Source organism: Clupea harengus, chromosome 21, assembly GCF_900700415.2.
Source record: "Clupea harengus chromosome 21, Ch_v2.0.2, whole genome shotgun sequence".
Classification (NCBI taxonomy): domain Eukaryota; kingdom Metazoa; phylum Chordata; class Actinopteri; order Clupeiformes; family Clupeidae; genus Clupea; species Clupea harengus.
In genome coordinates this window covers 7560681-7579780 of record NC_045172.1, presented here as the reverse complement: position 1 = coordinate 7579780, position 19100 = coordinate 7560681, and the positions used below count along the sequence as shown (strand labels likewise).

The 19100-nt window shown below is 42.8% G+C and overlaps 1 protein-coding gene across 1 annotated transcript; it reads right to left on the bottom strand.

Moving 5' to 3' along the window:
- Positions 1-1780: 1780 nt before the first annotated feature.
- LOC122128589 (protein ALP1-like) lies at positions 1781-5752 on the bottom strand. The gene is made up of 2 exons (XM_042702875.1): positions 4802-5752; positions 1781-2415 (listed from the first exon to the last, which is right to left on the bottom strand). The coding sequence occupies exon 2, from the start codon at positions 2382-2384 to the stop codon at positions 1953-1955; it is 432 nt and encodes a 143-aa protein (XP_042558809.1). The 5' UTR covers positions 2385-2415; positions 4802-5752; the 3' UTR covers positions 1781-1952.
- Between the last annotated feature and the right edge of the window lie 13348 nt (positions 5753-19100).

Here is a 19100-nt window from a genome sequence, read left to right as displayed (position 1 = left end):
CTCTTCGATTTCTTCCATCTTCCGAAATTCTTTCTTGGGTTCGGACACGACCTTTTAAAAATGATGGTCTCCAGCAGGTCACCGTTGGTCAGGCAGATGTTGTGGAGCACAGTGCAGCACACAATGACCTCTGGCACAAACTTTACATTCACCTCCAGAGCCTTCAAGAAGATCGACCGCCATCCAGGGTTTTTCCTGGGTCAAAATGGGTCTTCGGTGCTCCAAAAAAAAAATTGCGTGCAATCTGTGTTACCATGTCACCTGGTAGCTTACATTTTACCATTTCATAAATAATGAGGATATGCTTCAGGAAATCATTTTGCTTCCACTTTAGATTCAAATAGATTGACAATAGTCCAAGCCCCATGGTGCTATCATGTATGGTTCAAAGATTATTAAGGTTTACCTCTCTACATATATATGCAAACTACTGAAATGTATATCAATAGAATCTAGAACTAACCAGTGGTCAGAAATGGAACACACAAATTATGAAAATCAAGTTTATCTATTATTACTATTCATTTTTATTATACAAACCTACATACCATTATTTTTGTTTTTATTATTAAAACTGTCCACAAATATGTTTAATAGTGTGTTTAACTTCTATTGGCCCACCGATGGAGGCTGCGTTGGAAATCAAACTTTTGTCAGCATTTTGAGTGGACATTTCATTTGCACAGGTGTATTCGTGCACGTCGGGCTGGCCCTCGCAGCGGAACGACAGTTTACAACCGCACCGGTTTATCAATGATAATATTAATTCGAGATGCAACACAAATATATCCGCTCTCCTCCGAACAAGCTGAGCTTTCATTGATAAACCAATGCGGTTGTCTGCCTCTCCCGAGGACCCGCGGTCTACTGGTACTCGTTCAAACGGGTAAACAAATCAAATAATAGCCTACACCTGTGTAGGTCCTCAACATAGCAGATATTGTAATACATTGAAAGCCATGAATACTGAAAATGGAATGTTATGCTCAAAATCACCGCCGACTGATGTAGTCAGGATCCATACGCAAGTTGAGTGATTGGCAGTTTGCCGCTCTGTCCATTCGCGCACCTCACAGTTGCGTATTGTTCAGACAAGAAGACACGCTTATCAACTCGATTACTATTGATCAAAACAGAACGAGGTTTCGGCTGTAGCCTATACTTGAAACATACTATTGAGACCATATTCGAACATGCATTGCACGCGTGATGAAGGCGCATCCCACCACCTGAGCGAAATAATTCATATCTATAAATAACAGGTCACCTTTATTTTTTTTTACCAGATTTGTAAACAGGTTGCGATCAATATTTTGCAGTACAATAGGCTACCTTGGTTAAAAATCAAATTACGGTAGATGCATGCTAGCATTGCGCTAAATAATTAGACAGCTAACATGAATTAGTGGTGTTAACATAAAGTCAGTTACTGTATATGGCATTAATATTATTCTAAAACACCTTCACTAGTGGTTTTAACCAGATTTGTAAGCAGGTTGTAAACAACATTTTTGAAGTGCCTTGGTTTAAAACAGCTAAAAGCTAGCTACATTAAGTTGCTTGCTCAAATCTCAAATTCAAACCAAGTATTCTCTAAACTGGCAAGCTTGGAGCAGCCTCTTTTCAATGATTGGGGTGGGAGGTGGGACAAGCTGCTGCCTTGAAGTCGACGGTGAGGGCTCAAAACACCATTAAGCTGAATTGCGCCATGAATGACAGCTTTTTTTTATTTATTTTTTATCGCACTTTTTTTTTTGCCTTAGGCGCTCGGGATTTGTTGTAGGCGCTCAGGAAAACGGCTTAGGCGCGCGCCCAAATTTTCTCTATGCAGGAAAAACCCTGCCATCGCGTCTTCGGGATCCCGAAGGACCTCTCCACAACGCACCTCGCCTTTGACAGGCAGCAGTTGTTGCGAGCTTGGAGGTGGTTGCGGACAGGCTGCCTGAAAGGGGTCATAAGGCAGATTGGGACAGGCAGGGGTAGCCACCATCCCCAAGGATACAGTAGCCTGGTGGAGGGTAGGACTGCTCGTAATAGATGGGGCTGTTCCTCAGGACCCTGGCATCATGCACTGACCCTGTGTACCCCACAAACACATCCAGGAATTTGCATTGGTCATCACAGATGGCCTGCAGCTGGATGGAGTGGAACAGCTTCCTGTTAAAATAACAGGCAGCATCCTCTGCTGGGGGCTTCACCCTGACGTGGCAGCCATCAATAGCCCCCACCACTCTGCTGAAGGCTGCTGTTCCAGCAAGACGGGCGAAGCGGATACCCAGGCGTGGGAGTTCCTCTGCTGTAGGATGTCGGACCACTGTGTACAGGAGCGCAGCGATCTTCGCACTCACCCTGTGCACTACCCGGTGAACGGAGGGCCGGGGCATGTCAAAGGCCCTGTAGTTTCTGAAGTCGACCCTCAGAGTGTGTGGGGAGGGGGAGGGAAGATTACATATATAAATATGTAAGTCATTTAATCAATAAAATGTTGTATCATTGAGGTTTTGTAGTCTTTTATTGTCTTTTCCGATGTATATTAGAATTGATGCATGCTTGTAACAACAATTAATATGCCTGTGTGTTCCATTGCTAATTGATTCCTGTATCAGGGTAAAGTTAACTACAACAGAGATGTGTATAAAAGTACAGTCAATGTAGGCCTATTACTGTGTGAATTCAAGCAGAAGATGCATATGATTTCAGTGGATAATTCTTAAAACTAATTGAAATATAGGGACATACATGTACAGATTTGTCATGTTTTATTTCCATATGGTGTGTACCGTATTTTCCGCACTATAGGGCGCCCTGGATTATAAGGCGCACTGTCAATTAATGGTCTATTTTTGATCTTTTTTTATACATAAAGCGCACCAGACTATAAGGCGCATTAAGCGAAACAAAACAGTCAGTCAGTCAAACTTTACCAAACTTGTTTAGTTGAAACATGTAAAAAAAAAAAAAGTCTGATACCGCTAAATCAAACGTTAGCGTATTCACAATAACTCTCAACATTGTTCAAACGTTAATGAGCGTATTCACAATAACTCCCAACCTTGTTCAGTTGTAACACGTAAAAAAAAAAAGTCTGATACCGCTAAATCAAACGTTAGCGTATTCGCAATAACTCTCAAAATTGTTCAGTTATAACACGTAAAATACAAAATACAACACAACTTTTTCAGTTCATTCCTAATCCTCAAATTCTTCATCTTCAGTGTCCGAGTTTAACAGTTGGGCGATTACGGCATCCAGCATGCCCGGATCCCTCTCGTCATTATCCGAGTCAGAGTCAGTGTCGTTGCTGTTACCTGGCAGTTCAGTGATGATTCCGGCCTTCGTGAAAGCTCGGACAACAGTTGAGACTGATATCTTAGCCCAGGCATCCACGATCCATTGGCAGATAGTAGCGTAAGTCGCCCGGCGCTGTCTCCCTGTCTTGGTGAATGTGTGTTCGCCTTCTGTCATCCACTGCTCCCACGCAGCTCGCAGTTTAACTTTGAACGCCCTGTTGACACCAATATCTAGCGGCTGGAGTTCTTTAGTTAATCCTCCCGGAATGATGGCAAGCTCCGAATTAGTTTGCTTCACTTTGTTTTTGACACCATCGGTGAGATGGGCGCACATGGAGTCGCAGATCAATAGGGACGGAGATTTGTGGAAAAAGCCATCCGGTCTCTTGACGTAAATTTCTCTCAACCACTCACTCATCTTTTCCTCGTCCATCCAGCCCGTCGGGTTAGCTTTGATGATGACGCCGGCTGGAAACTTTTCTTTTGGCAAAGTCTTCCTCTTGAAAATGACCATGGGTAAAAGTTTCTGGCCATTAGCCTGGCAACCGAGAACTACAGTGAAGGATGACTTCTCGTTCCCTGTGGTGCGTATAGACACCGTTCTGGTCCCTGTTTTCTCCACGGTGCGGTTCACGGGGATATCAAAGGTGAGGGGAACCTCATCCATGTTGGTGATGTGCTCTGGCCGAATCTTCTTTTCAGTGATCTTTTTTTTGCAGTATGCGCGGAAATTGGCCAGCTTTTCTTGGTAATCTTTTGGCAGTTGCTGCGAGACGGTAGTTCGTGTGCGGATGGAGAGATTACGTCTTTTCATAAAACGAAAGCACCAAGAAGGAGCGCCTCGAAAGTCATTGATGTTCATGTCCCGTGCTAACGCTGTTGCCTTCAGTCGAATAGAGACTGTAGAGACGCTTCTACCTGCTGCTCTCTGTTCAATAACCCACTGTTCAATTTTGTCCTCTAACTGTGGCCATCTCGCTTTGTTCCCTCGGAAACTCTGTGTGGTCTTCTTTACCTGGCGCAGGTCATCTTCTTGCTTCCTCCACTTCCGTACCATTGATTCATTAATGTGGAATTCTCTTGCAGCTGCTCTATTTCCATGTTCTACTGCGTGACTGATAGCCTTAAGTTTGAAGTCTGCGTCGTACGCGTGTCTCTTGACAGGTGCCATTTTGGGGTCCTTTTACACACACACTTACTTCGCAACGCTCCTGACTACGGTAGCCGTAATGCTGCAAGCGGTGCGGCTTTGTAGTTACACAAAATCGCTTCGAGGTCAGTAAGCACAACCAGAATTAATCCATATACAAGGCGCTCCCGATTATAAGGCGCAGTGTCGTTTTTTTTTTTTAAATTAAAGGCTTTTAAGTGCGCCTTATAGTGCGGAAAATACGGTATGTGGATTGCAAAGTAGTAGGCTACTTCTGACAAAGATCATTGAGAATCTCATTGCAACTACTACATAAGGCTAGGCTGTGAAGGTAAGGCAAAATCACAACAAATTTACATACCAGCTCGAGCTTAGCCAGAAGGCGGAGGATCCTGCCACGATTTCGGAGGTGTCGTAGTTTCCACATGGGGTGGAGAAAGGGGTAGGTTAATTTTCAGAAATGCCGGCAGGTTTAGATTTGCGGGTGTCGCAAGCAGATTTGCGCCCTGCAAGTCTGAGCTGCTTTTGTCAGTTGGTGGGGACAGGAACAGGATAATTTCTCTCAACAAGTCTTCCTTATATAAGAATTATCTACTAATATGAGATTCTCAATGTACTTAAAACAAGAATCTTCATCTTGTTTTCATCCTCTCTCGACTTATTTTGAGCAAATTTGCCTTAACCTGGTTTGTATCCAAGCCTTTATTTACTGAAAAAAATAATAAATATCTTATTCAAATTTGTCCAAAAATCTTAACAAGAATGCTCAAAACAAGTAGTCCAGGCCTATATTGAGATTTTGAGCGGTCTTATTTTCTGGATTTCTTTTTCTTGTTTCAAGAAATATTAACAAGTGTGATTATCTTGCTGCACTGGCAGATCATTTTTCTTCCTTCACGTCTGCTTTTCTTCGCCTGATATTTTAAGAAAATCACAAATGTCCAGCAAATGGTCTCTATTTAAAGTATGTAGCCCCCCCTACTACTTCCTCTTGTAATTATTTTAAGGTGGCCATTGTTAGTAGGACTGGAGAGATCTTGGCCATGATTGGCTTGATAACTAGCCTACCCCTGATGATCACTCTTTGGCCTCAGGTAGCGTGTGCTCAAATACCAGCTTTCAGCCCTCCTCACTGCCGCATCCTCTCCGTTGTAGCCTGCCTGCCTGGGTTGTTTTGTAGGGGAATCGCTGCCTCAGAACTCAGCCGCCATGTTGTGGACACTGGGCATCTGAAGAGCTATCCCAGCGGTGCCTTCAAATGTTATACCCCTGAAATAGGTAGAAATAATCACAAAGTGATTCAGAGTAGTGTTTCCTCATCAATGGATTTTACTGGAACCATTTCTCAAAAGTGCATATTCAACACTGCAATAACAAGCACTTCACTCTATATTTAGCTTTAAACCATTTCCAAAGTATTCTTTAACATTAAGCTAACCAAATCCATTTCCCTGCATTAAGTCAACTGAGATCACATGGCTAAAATAATTACTTATTTCAATGTACTTTCATTTACCAATTACATATAGCCACTGTTACTTGAACAACTATCAAAATACACATCAGTTCTGCAAGAGAGTAAAACACAGATAATTCTGAAACCTCATACACATTCGTGTTCACAAAATGGCGATACCTCAGTGTGATTAAGCTAACGTGCGCACTCACTCGAACGCAACAAGCCATCAGAAAACGTCATCATACAGTTAGCTACATAGTTGTTTACAGCCCAAACTCATTCCCTACATCTGTTACATACACTTGACAGTTGAAACTATCGAAAATATCTGACAATTACCTAAAATGGGGAGAAGTAATCACGAAGTGAGTCAGAGTGGTGTTTCCTCATCAATGGGTTTTACTGGAATGAGGAAAATACCGCGATCTCCCTTAAACTAGTGGGCGGAGACTAGAGCAATCGATCCTCAGATCATGGATCATAGGTGATTAAGGTAGATAAATAATGACATTATCAGGACACATTAACGCTTTTGTAAACTTTCTTTACACATCTTTTAATCTTCCTATGGATTCTCAAAAAGCCAACTGTTTGCCTTTTTACCATGTAACATATAGCAGTAGACTCCCCCCTAGTTTTGCTGTGCACGCAGTAGGATATTTTTTCTATGACTAGATGAACATGGATTAACTCATCAGTATGAAAGGCCTTATTTAGAGCACATATAAGGAGAAGTGAACAGGCTGACCAGCTGTAGAAAACTGTGTACAGCCGTTAAAGTGATGAATTTACTTGAGGAGCCCCAAGTAAAATGGCCCACACCGGGGGGTTACACCCACCGGAATACATTTAGGAGTTATATAATATTAGATAGATTATTTTAAATTGGCCTTGGCAAACAGCCATACAGAAATAGCCACATGAGCATAGAGGCCTATAAAAAAGGCCTGCAGGATGTTCACACAGTGAGATGATCCATGGGCATTTCCTTATTGAAGCTTATTGATTACAATAAAACTTCCAGTCTCCGGTCTTCTGATTGAAAAAAGGTGTAGTGAGACACTGTCTCGCCGCAAACACGCCCTAGTGACCAAGTGTGGGTTTGAACATTTCATGTGTGTTCCGTGTGGTTTATTTGCATTACATTGCCGGCATTTTCAGAAAAACAAAAAGCAAACAAAACAAAAGTTGCAGGCCTGTTAGTAGTGGTTTTTGATTAACTGCAAAATCACTTTACCAACGGTCCCTTAGTCAACAAACTGAAAGAGAGAGTGTACATATCACTCCCCAGCGACTCCAAAGGCAAGATGGCGACTCCAACGACCGGTGCCCATGTTCCCTTGCAGCCGGAGAAACTATTGGCTTTTTCCCTGGTCACCAGTGCTGCTATCCGGGTGGCAGTGCTCCCGCGATGGCTACTCAGTGGAACCACAAGTGTGTCTGGAAACCTGTGGCGCTAACTGAGCAGCAGCTAAATAACTTGAATATCTCGCGAAGAACGGAAGCACTATATTAGTTGTCTGTTGAATGACCAGAGACTAACAAACAGAGACTAAATCAGGATTTTGTGACTTGAAAAATCTACCAAGACGCCTCAGCAAACATGAAAGATCAACCACCCACATTCAACACCAAATTGCTTTGAAAACTTTTGGAACCTCAAGAATAGATTTGGCTTTGGACGAACAGCGGAGACTAAATACTAGCATCCACAATGCTAAGGTAAAGGAAAACCGAGAGATCGGTTACCTCATGACAGTGGCGCGGGAAGGGGGGTGCTGAGGGTGCTGCAGAAGGAAAAAATAAATCAAGGTGTTAGTAATTTTTATATATTAAATATATATATTAAAACGATATAATAAATAATTTTGCTTTGGGGAAGATGCGTTTACTAGCTTTTAGCTATCACAGGCATGCATGGAGATCTTCCTATATGGGGTTAACGGGGTTTGAGGAAGTTGTTACTTGCTAACTGATAAAGAAGAACGTGAACGAACATGATGGCAAAAACTAATTTCAGATTTTTTTCGGCAAAAATATCCAGGACCGACGAGTTCGATTTAGAAGATGGAGATGGTGCGGCACCTTCTTCTACTTTGCACACAGTCAACGACCACCACACTGAAGACAGTGTAGCTAAGGGGTCAGCGGCTAACCATGCTACTGACACACACAAGCTAGCCAACACTGACGAGGAGCCACAGCGACCTGCTCCAGCTAGCGTCAATGGATTTGACCAGCAGTGTCGTCCAGACATACGTTTTCCTGGGAGGAAAATTGGAACCGAGACCTTTGAGCGGTCATTTCAGAAAAGCTGGTTTACCGACTATAAATGGTTGCATTATAATACTGAGAGAGATGCCGTTCTTTGCTTCTCCTGCTGCAAAGCCCTAGAGAAGGGTTTTAGACATTAAATTAATTCATAGTAGGAAGCTTTTGTAACTGGCGTGAAGCCACCACAAAATGTTGCCAGCCGTGTTGTCTGACATACATTCAGAATCAGTAAGAATGATTGCTTCGCTCAACAATATTCCGATTAATGCTCTAATCCCAGACATTGTTGAAAAAGACCAAAAAACTGCCAGAACAGTCTTAGAACTGATATTCAGATCAATAAAATTCCTCTGCCGTGAAGGTCTTCCGTTAAGAGGCCATAACAATCGAGATGGAGTGCTTTGGAATCTTATGATGGAGCGGACATATGCAATGCCAAAATCCTGTGAATGGCTACAGCGAAGAGACAACTGGATGTCTGACAGCATTCAGAATGAGATACTGGAAATCTTCGCTCATGCTGTTTAAAGAGAAATTGTTTCCGAAGCGAGAGAGCATTATTTCTATGGTCTAACTGCAGACGGGACCACCGATGTAAGTACATCAGAGCAGTTTTCATGTAGTCTCCAAAATGTGGATTCAAACCTCGAGGCAGTGAATGTTTTCCTTGGATTTTACAATGCACCTGATTCATCTGGAGAAACACTTTTTTAATGCATTAAAGATGCTTTTGTGCGCTTGAATTTGCCACTGGAGCGTCTAAAGGGATTTTGCTTCGATGGCGCTGCTAATATGTCAGGCCGCATCTCAGCCGTGCAAGCAAAGTTGAAAGAGCAGTGTCCAAATGCACTCTACGTGCACTGCAGTAATCATTCATTAGATTTGGTGTTACAATAAGTGGCGAGGGAAGTTCATGTTGTTGCAGACACTTTAAACTTTTTACGGGGTGTCTCAGTGGTGATAGGTGAGTCGTCGAAAGTATAAGACGCTGTTCAAGTCTATGTTTGGTGTTGAGGTGGTCTGCAACTTGTTGTCATTATGCCCGACTCGATGGGTTGTACGCACAAGGGCTATTTCACTAGGGGCGCACTGGAGTGTGTGAGTGCGCTACGACAGCGCGCACATGCATGCACTGAGAGAAAATGGATTTGTCAAGGAATTGACTTCCAAAGTGACCGCTTGTGCACAAAGAAACAAGCTTAAAATGCCCCTTCCTTCACCAACCAACACAACCCCTGCCCGTTTAAGGGATACAGCGGAGACCGAGCCCATCGTGACTGATGTAGGAGAGCAGCAGTAGCGGCGTGAGTTCTATGAGGCCTTGGATCTTGTGATTACCGAGTTAGATCGCCGATTCGACCAAGAAGGACTGCAAGTCGCAGCCATGAGAGAGCAAACTGTTATCGATGCCACAAATGGAGACTACTCAGGGTTTAATGAGATCACTTCTGCACAGCTCCCTGATCAGATTGACACATCTCGTCTACATATGCAGCTCACATTGCTGGGTGACCACATTGAGGACAAAAGGCCTCAAGTCAGCTCAAGATGTTGCTGGATTCAACGGAGCACTGCATCCTCAAACAAGGGAGCTACTGAAAGAGGTGGACAAGTTTGTTGAACTTTGTCTATGTCTACCTGTCTCTTCTCGGCTTCCTCTGAGTGGTCGTTCGCCGCCTCAAAACGTGGCTACGGAACAATATGACCCTGAGACGACTGACACACCTGACTTTACTGCACGTCCACAGTGACGTTCTTGATCGGATGGACATTCAGCCAGTGATGAAGAGATTTATCGACAACACACCGGAACAGAAGTCTACATTTGGAGTCTTCAAATAGATAAGACATGCATCATTATTCATTTTTTGGAAATGAGGCAGATGGCGTGAAGTGGTTTCGTGAGTATGGACTGTTCGTATCATGAGTTTGCCTTAATAATTTTCTACAATAGTGATATGGTATGGTGTACTAATAACACTGTCATATAATTGTGCTTATAAGAGTGCCATGTAGTTGCAACCCAGCCATTAAGAAGACATGGGAGCAAGTAAAAACGAAGCACAAAAACATAATTCAGGCTGGTGAGTCAATAAAATATGTGCCATGGTAATGTATTGAACAGCTTGTCAGTGTCATATCCTTCATATTTTAGCAAACAAAAAAAGGGCAGATATGGCGAAGACGGTGGGGAGGACCCAAGGCTCCAGAGTTCACGCCTGCTGAGGAGCTGGCACTCCAGCACAATAGGGTTAGGCCCATTATGGAGGGCATAGCTGGGGGCTGCTCCTCTGGAGAGGTGGGCAGTGCAGGAGAGAATCCTTATGTCAAAGATAGGTGCACATTGTATGAGTTTCCTTCATAATTAGTCATTTGGTTAAACATCGTCACATTTTGCAGTGGCAGGAGCATCAGTCACATTGCTGCAGCCACCACCCAATGTGTTGGTCGGGGGAGAGGAGCCCACTGATGTAAGTTGATATTGCTGCATCATTGTGTAATGATTCTATACATGTTCATTGTGTGTGTCTTTTAAAAACCAAAGGCAATTTTACAAAGTTCCTAATCATTCCTAATTCACTAACAGGAGGTCAGTCTAGACGATGAGGACACTGTCTGCGTTCTCCGGCGATGTGGTAAAAGCAAGTTGTGTTAACTAATACTCCTATCCAACTCACTCCTTGCACTCACTACATTAATGCATTCCTTTAGGCAAATCCTGCTGGACCACGGCCTGATCCGCCGAAGCCTGCCCCCTCTCACTCTGCTGAAACTGGGGATGGGGAGGTGAGTTCTCATTTAATACCCTCACATTGTGAGGTGAGGTCTGAGTTTGGTTGGCATCTGACCACCACACTGAACAAAGTTATGAGTGGTTTTCTTGTCTTTTCTTTTCAGGCTTACAGTGAAGATGTCAGAAAACTACATAAGAGATACTTATGCGCCAAAATCACTAACCTCCACTGGAAAACAAGGACGTTTCAGACGGAGGTTAAATTGTTTGAACGGCAGCTGGATGTAAGTGTAACCCTGTAAAGCAAAGCTTTGCCTAAAGTATTTGTGAGCTTTGCCATGAATTGTAACTGAACTGAAATTCTTATTTCTTGTGCACCTTCATTTACAGCAGGGATGCCAGGGTGAAATTGGACATGGGGCCAGATTGTTTTTCAAGTGAGACCTCAGGGGGCTGGATTACACTTTCGGACTGAAAAGGCCAAACACTGACTCAACACATGGATAGGTAGGCTATTTGAAATGATTCATGAAGGCCTACACATCAATAAGAAATTGCATTGGCACCAACATAGCCTCACAATGAGGCCTACAATTGCATAGCCTAAAGCAGGAGACAGTTACCCTTTAAAAACGTAATATTTTCCTATCCATGCAAGTAGCCTACATTTATAAATTAGAAATACAACAAAATAGACTAGGTGCCAACAAAACACATTTCATATAAATAACACAAGTGTAAAGTGTAACAATATGTAACTTTTTTTACCTTAAAATAACAGCTTGAAAAAAATTGTGCCACTACAATTACTTTTATTATGGAGAATGGCCTCTTCGCCATTGCCATCGGGGGTCTGTAGGGAAAATACTGCGGTATGGAAGATTTCTGGAGCCGCCCCGGTCCTTTGTGTCTGAGCATGCGAGACTAGGATCGGGTAGGTACAGTCACTATCGGAACAGCTTTTACTCGTTGGCAGAGCTGAAAGACACATTTGGATACAAGTTTGATTCAGAGCTAGCCATCTTTTCTTGACCGTGTTAGCAAAGTTGTTGACTCGCTAGTTTGTCATAAACGAGGAAAGCAAATTTCAGGTTTCGCCGCTAGGGGGAGCTACAAGCCAAAAACGACTTATTGCTGCTTTAAATACTTGTATTATACTTATTGAAGGCTTGCACATGAAAACACGTCAATGCATAATTAGGCCAATTAAAAGAAAGCCAGGCCAAGTAGGCCTAAACGAGTCACAGAAAGTAAGCGCCAGAATAAACTAGTCCAACAATAGGCCATGTGATTGAATATCCAGTAGGAATTAGTAAAACAAAAAGGTTCTTGTAAAAATAGCCAAATATGAGCTATCTAACTGAGCTATTAACTTTGCCAGTCATCACCAGTCAATCCCAACCCATATTTCCACACACCCATATGCCTATATGGCACTAGCCTGGCTATCAGTCAACCCCAACCCCTTTTATTCCCTCCCACCCATATCATACTGGATTATGATAAATGGGGAGACCAGCCTACTTCAGCTACTTGTCGAAGCCAGACAGATTCTGGGCAGTGGCTATTTTCATAACATCATTTAGATGTCCGTGCGTCAGGCGTATGCACTTTCGATTTATTAATATTCATCACGAAAAAGGCCTGCTCACATAAATATGTTGTCCCAAACATACAAAGTATTTTACCTGCAAAGGCCATGAGCATGCGGTACTGTGGTGGCAAGTGTAACGGGTGGGAATTCCCCGTCAGATATCTCAAAGGACTAGGAGTTAAGGTCAGTGATGTGTTAATCTAAAGAACTATGTATTCACCCTAACAACCCCATCCCTTCCCGTAAACTCGCAGACCAGGTTTCCTTAACTGGAAAAATAAAAACATTTATTTTATCTAGACACAGAACTCATTTTCCCAGGCAGTATAATAATAATAACATTAATTTGGAGTGGGTCTTCAATTACAATCACCATTCAGATAATGGAACAGCTATTTTCACAGTAAACCTTCTCTTAAACACAGGGAATCACCTTTCACATTTACCATTCAGATAATGGCACCTAAATTGTCACAGTAAACCTTTTCAATTCAATTCAAACAACAAAGTAGAACATATTAGGAGTGGGCGATATACCGGTTTGATAGTAAAAACCGGTATTGTGCCACGCCATGATATGGATTTTGCAATACCGTGGATACAGCGATTTATTCATAAATTCGAATTTGGCATTCATATTGTTTTGTTCCAAATTTCAACTGAGTGATAGTACTAAGTAGCTACATCTTTTTTATTTTAACCTAACCTTTCTTGGTTCTTACGAAAAAAAGAATGCATGTTAATATGTTGACCTATTTTTATGAGCGGACGGCGCATGCATTTGTTGCGCGCATGTAGTGCTAGCAACAAACAAGCGTGCAGGCAGCTGAAGTTAGTAGGCAGGCTCTCCATAGTTGTGTCGCCGTGTTGTTTTAGCCAAAGGTGTAAGCACCAGCAACCTGTTAAATCACCATTCAATTGGCAGCTTGCACATTGTCTACTGGTTGTTTATCATATTTCATATCATCATTCTTAACCCACATAGGTAAGGTACATACAGTTGGCAGCTGCTAGATAACTAGCTATCATTTCATGCAAATGTAACTCTTCCATTTAAATCGTTTATGCTAAGGTTATTTAAAGTTTCCTTAGCTAGCACAGCAATTCGACAACCATAACCAGGAAACACAACTTTAGCTGCAAAGTTTAATTTCTCAAAATCAGCTCACCATTAAAAAGCAGTCTTGGGTTCAAAGTGATTACAACCACTTGTGTGATGTTAAATGGCTTCACATAGATATAAACAATCCTAAGAGAAATAATGGGAAATCGACAAAGGGCTCACTCTGATATCAATGTAATGTTAGCGAATATTGCTCATGCTAATATTTAGTCTTCGCTCTTCGTCCAAAGCCAAATCTATTCTTGAGGTTCCAACATCAAAAGCAATTTGGCTTTGAATGTGAGTATTCGATCGAGTTATCTTCTGTCCCGTCGTTTGAAGCATACCTTTTGGCTCCGGCATTAGTCTCCCATTATTTAACATTTCACATTTCAATTGAAAGTCCAGTTTCAGGCTCTCGCGCACGCCCCCTTCATTGAGACAGGTACTGATTGCCTCCCCTCAGTGCTTTTTCACTGCTATGCGGGTTTGTCAGATCAGCAAGACTACATAGGTTCTACACATACGTGAAATACATGACCTATTCTATGGATAGAGAGGACATATAATACAAGTGTCCACAAATACTACAGTGGTGACAAACAATGAGAAAGCAAAAGGCATGCGCTCAACTGTAGTGAGGGATTGCACAATCTGAGATGAGGCGCTGCTCGTCGCTGCCTCACCTCGCATGTCTCTCTGTTTGAACAGGACATGCGCAAATTCAGCGATTTTTGATTATAAAAATGCTTGAAATTATTGGAATCATACAGAAATTACATTTGTAGCACATATCAGTAGATACATATTTATTTTATCATTATTTGATTTTTACTTTTCATGATGACATATTTTGCCTTAACTAATATAATTTAGCTAAGAAGGGCTATTAAAATGTGATTCAGATTTTTCCCCCCTCATATATCATATCGATATCTTCTGGACAGTGGAAAATATCGTGATATGAATTTTAGCTCATATCGCCCACCCCTAGAACATATACCATTCAGATAATGAAACATATAGACACAGTAAACCTTCAACACCGGTAATTTAAGTGCATTGCACCACGGTAGGCATGAAGTCCAAATACCGCAATGGAACTGTCCATAAAGTTCGTGCAGCTCACTTCACAAGTCAGTCAATAGTGTCCATTTCACTTATCATACATTTGTTTCCTCGTCGCAGTAGCTGTAGCTGTAGCAGTAGCGGTAGCTAACTTCAAGCCCAGTGCTACTGTGGAGAATGTCGAGTGGCAGAATACTCACGGGAGGAGACACGAGGGAAGGGCAAGGGAGAGCGTGGAGAGAGCAATACACCTAAACCCGCCGTGCGAATCACCGTTTACCGTGGACTCCGACGCCGTCTTCTCCCTAAGACTCGCCAGCCGTCCCCCAGTTCTTCCTGACTTACCGCTTTTCCGTTCGTTTAAAACACTTCTCACAGGCTACCACACTGCGCTGCCATCTTCTCTGAAAAACCCATTGGTCCAAGTCGGTCACAGAGCATGCACACGGTTGCATCGGAATGCATTGATCCGGCAAGGTTGACGCGTCCCGATTCACTTTGAATGGGGTGGCGTCATCCTTTGCCGAACTGAATTGTGGCTCCGTTGGGTTCCGTTGCGTTGCGTTTCATGCATTGCTTGCTGCAGGAGTTGAACAATGTTCAACTTTTCGAGAGGCAACACATGCGTCAGCCAAGCTAATTGCCTTTCATGCATAACTGACAGCACAGGCGCTAGCCAATCAGATCACGTTTATGGTCACGTCTGAAAAGTGGGAAGCTCAAAAAAAAAGATGGCGGTCCAAACTCTGTAGATGGTTGTATTTGTACCTAAAGGTTGGTTGTTTGACTTTTTTTTGCTTAGATTTTTTAAAAGTTACCGAGAAATAGACACTACAATGTAAAAACCCCTTTATTGTAACCGAAAAATACGTCTGATAGGATTTGCAAGGTGTCTTTGTGACCTATCTAATGTTGGCATGCTACTACTGCTACTGACTAACAGTTTGGTAGTGGCGTGATTGGTTTGGTGACCTGTCAATCTCACTATAACGTCTCTGGTATCAACACAACCCCATGCGCCAGACTCCTCCTCCGCCATTCGTTGGATCAACGCATTCTAACGCGAACGTGTGCATGCTCTCTCAGTCAAGGGCCCGTCACACAAGGATTGATAGAATGATTCGATTGCAACAGATGTGTAGTTATCCGTCAACAGTGCGCAACACTGCAGTTCTATCAGTTCCATTTGGATCGCCTCTGGGACCTCGGAAGCATCAATGGTGAATGGAGAGCGAAAAAGCGCGAAATCCTTTTCCAGTTCTATAAAAGCCGTGAATCGATTGTCAAACTCATGCCTCAGTCCAGAAAGCAAGTTTGCGTACTTGTCCATACTCTGATGATTAACAGGCTGAGATTTTAGACAGGGGAAGTGGGCTGCGTCTTCCATAACGCCAGTGTACTTTGAAAAGCACGAACACTATCATAATACTCTGTGACGAGTTTGTTGCGGCCCTGCATAGTAACATTCAACACATTTAGGTGTTCCGTAATGTCCACTAAAAAGGCAAGATCCCTGGTCCATTCTGGGTCGTCCAATTCCACCACAGGCTTCCCTTTACCCTGCATGAACTCGGCTATCTCTGTGCGTAATTTGTAGAAATGTTTGAGCACTGCGCCTCGGCTCAACCAATGCACATTGGTGTGATAGGGAAGGTGTGGTGTCCAATCACAAATTACCGCGAGGTACCAGAAAATGTCGAAGTGGAGACAGCCGATGTAGAGTATTTCAGTAAGGTTTATTGCAGATGTTAAACCACAATAAGAGAAAGTTCTAGAATGTTTCTGCCTGCCTAAAGTCGCGCGCTGCCATTTAAACCTCTTCTGACACTCCCACTTCAGCCTTGACTGGCTGACCCTGTATCCAATCACATCATTAACCTCTAACCTGACTCCATCCAATCAGAAAGCTTCCATGGTATACAATACCACACCCATTTTAACCAGGCTACACTCATTCAACAGGTATCTGATAAATCCATTCCTTACTCATATGAAAATATCCCACAAAGGCCATGATAAATGTCGTTTTCCAATAAAAAAGCGTTGAATTGCCTATGGTTAAGTCTTCTGGCTCTGATAAAATTCACATTGTCAATAACAACCCGCATGACATGGTCCATTTTCAGACTCTTGCAGCACAGCCTCTTGGTGCAGTATACAGTGAAAGTTCCAGAATACTTGCTCTGGATTAGCCGCGTTTACCTTTTCTCTCAACTTCACAACTACTCCTGCCTTTCTTCCTATCATAGAAGGCGCACCGTCGGTAGCCACACTGACAGCGCGACTCAAGTCCACCTCCAGTTTGTCCAGTCCACCTCCAGTTTGTCCAGGCCCCGACAAGGCTAACAAACAAGTCATTAGCTGTGGTGGTGTCTGTCATTGGCACGACTGACACAAACTCCTCAGTGACATTCAGGGAAGCATCCGCTCCGCGAATAAATATTGCTAATTGGGCTACATCAGTCACGTCAGTGCTCTCATCGTGAGCAATAGAGAATGCGATGAAGGACTTAACCTTGTCTTTTAGTTGATTCTTCAAATCACCAGAAATTTCTTCAACTCTCTCCGTCACTGTAGGCTTCGATAAGCTTGTCGCTTGTCAGGACACACTAGCTCGGCTGCCTTTAGCATGCAGGTCTTGACAAATGCACCCTCTGAGAAAGGCTTGGATGCCTTAGCAATTTCCCAAGCGATGATGTAGCTTGCCTTCACTGCCAAATTAAATTAAATTAAATGTATTGTCATTTTAGGTATAACGCAATTGAGACACTCCTCTTTCAGAAACGGTGCAGTAAAAAAGAACTAAGAGTTGAAGATATGTATAAAAATAAAACGAACCTTCGTGTGTATTTCGACATTTGGAGAATACGGCTTGCTGTTTCTCTAGCAATGATGCTAGCTCGTTTAGCTTTTGAGTCCGAAGTTGCCCTGTGTACTCGCCGTATTTCTCGGCGTGGGTCTCGTGGTGTCCTTTGATGTTGTACTCCTTTGCTACAGCCACTTGTTGAGAACAAATAAGACACACGGGTTTCCCTCCTACTTCCTAAAAGAAATAATTTTCTTTCCATCTATCCTGAAAGATGAGACCTTCAGTGTCGACCTTCCTCTTTTTTGATAACGACATCTCGATCAGCACTACCGACGCTGCTGTAGTTGAGGCGGGCAGCAGCAACAGACCAACTGACTGATTCCACCGAAATTTTAATATTTTTTTATTTTGTTTTAAATTAGATAAAAATTAAATAAAAAAATATATTCTCCCCTTATCACCTGCGGGCCGGATGTTACGTAGGGTCGGGCCGTAACCCTGGCATCCCTGATTTACAGGATAACCAATAAAGAACAAATAAAGGCTTTATTGTACAACATGGATCTCTTACATTATTCTTGAACATGTTCCTCTATTCAGAATCAGAATTATTTTTATTGTGAAGGAACCGGCCATTTGAGATTTTAAGTTAATAAGGATATGCCATAGTCAATAATTCAATGTATCTTATACCTAGTTATAATTGTTACTTTTATTTGGATTTAACTAGCATGTAAACATTCCTGGGTGAGGGTACTTTGGGTTGACCTGAGGAGTGAGGTGAGACAAGACTTGGTGATTTCGGAGCATGGGACATAGACAACAATATATATGTACAAGTAAATAGAATAAAAATAAGGGTCATAGTAAAAAAAAAAAAATACAAATAATCAAAACAGTATAACAGTATGAGCATACTGTGCAAGAGAAAGTGTTAACAAAATAGCAATACATTATGTGCACTTGCTATTATGTGTTGAATGAATAAGGGTGCAATCTAAAGTGCATGTTGTGCGGGGGTCCCAGAGTCAGTGTGGTGCAGGGGGCTTGTTTGTGAGGTGGCGCAAGGTTTTGGTTTTAATGGACCGGAACCTTTTGCCAGATTGGAGTCTCTGGAAGAGGTGGTGGCCGGGATGGGAAGGGTCAGGAATGATCCTGCCTGCTCTCTTGCTGGTCCTGGAGTGGAGCAGGTCTGGGTGGGACGGCAGGTCGCAGCTGATGGCCTTCTCGGCTGACCGAATGCAGTCTGCCTTGGTCCTTGGCAGTTGAGGCAGCAAACCAGACGGTGATTGATGAGTTGGGGATGGACTCGATGAAGGCTGAGGATGGACTATTAATGGGTAACTTAAAAGCAAAGAGGGTGGCCAACCATATACCCATTAACCATATAAATGAAACATGCAAACATGAAATGAGTCCAACATTACCCATAGTCATCTGGACACCTATCTAAAATTATGCTGGGCAATTCTGTCCCTTGCAGCCGCTCATCTAAGTGGACTGGTTCTATGTCTTCCTCAGGATGGTCCACGATGACTGGGACCCTCTCCTACCACAAGCACAAGCGAGTTCAGTTCAGACTGTGCAACTTGTGCGTGATCAGTCATGTATTATTCTCTT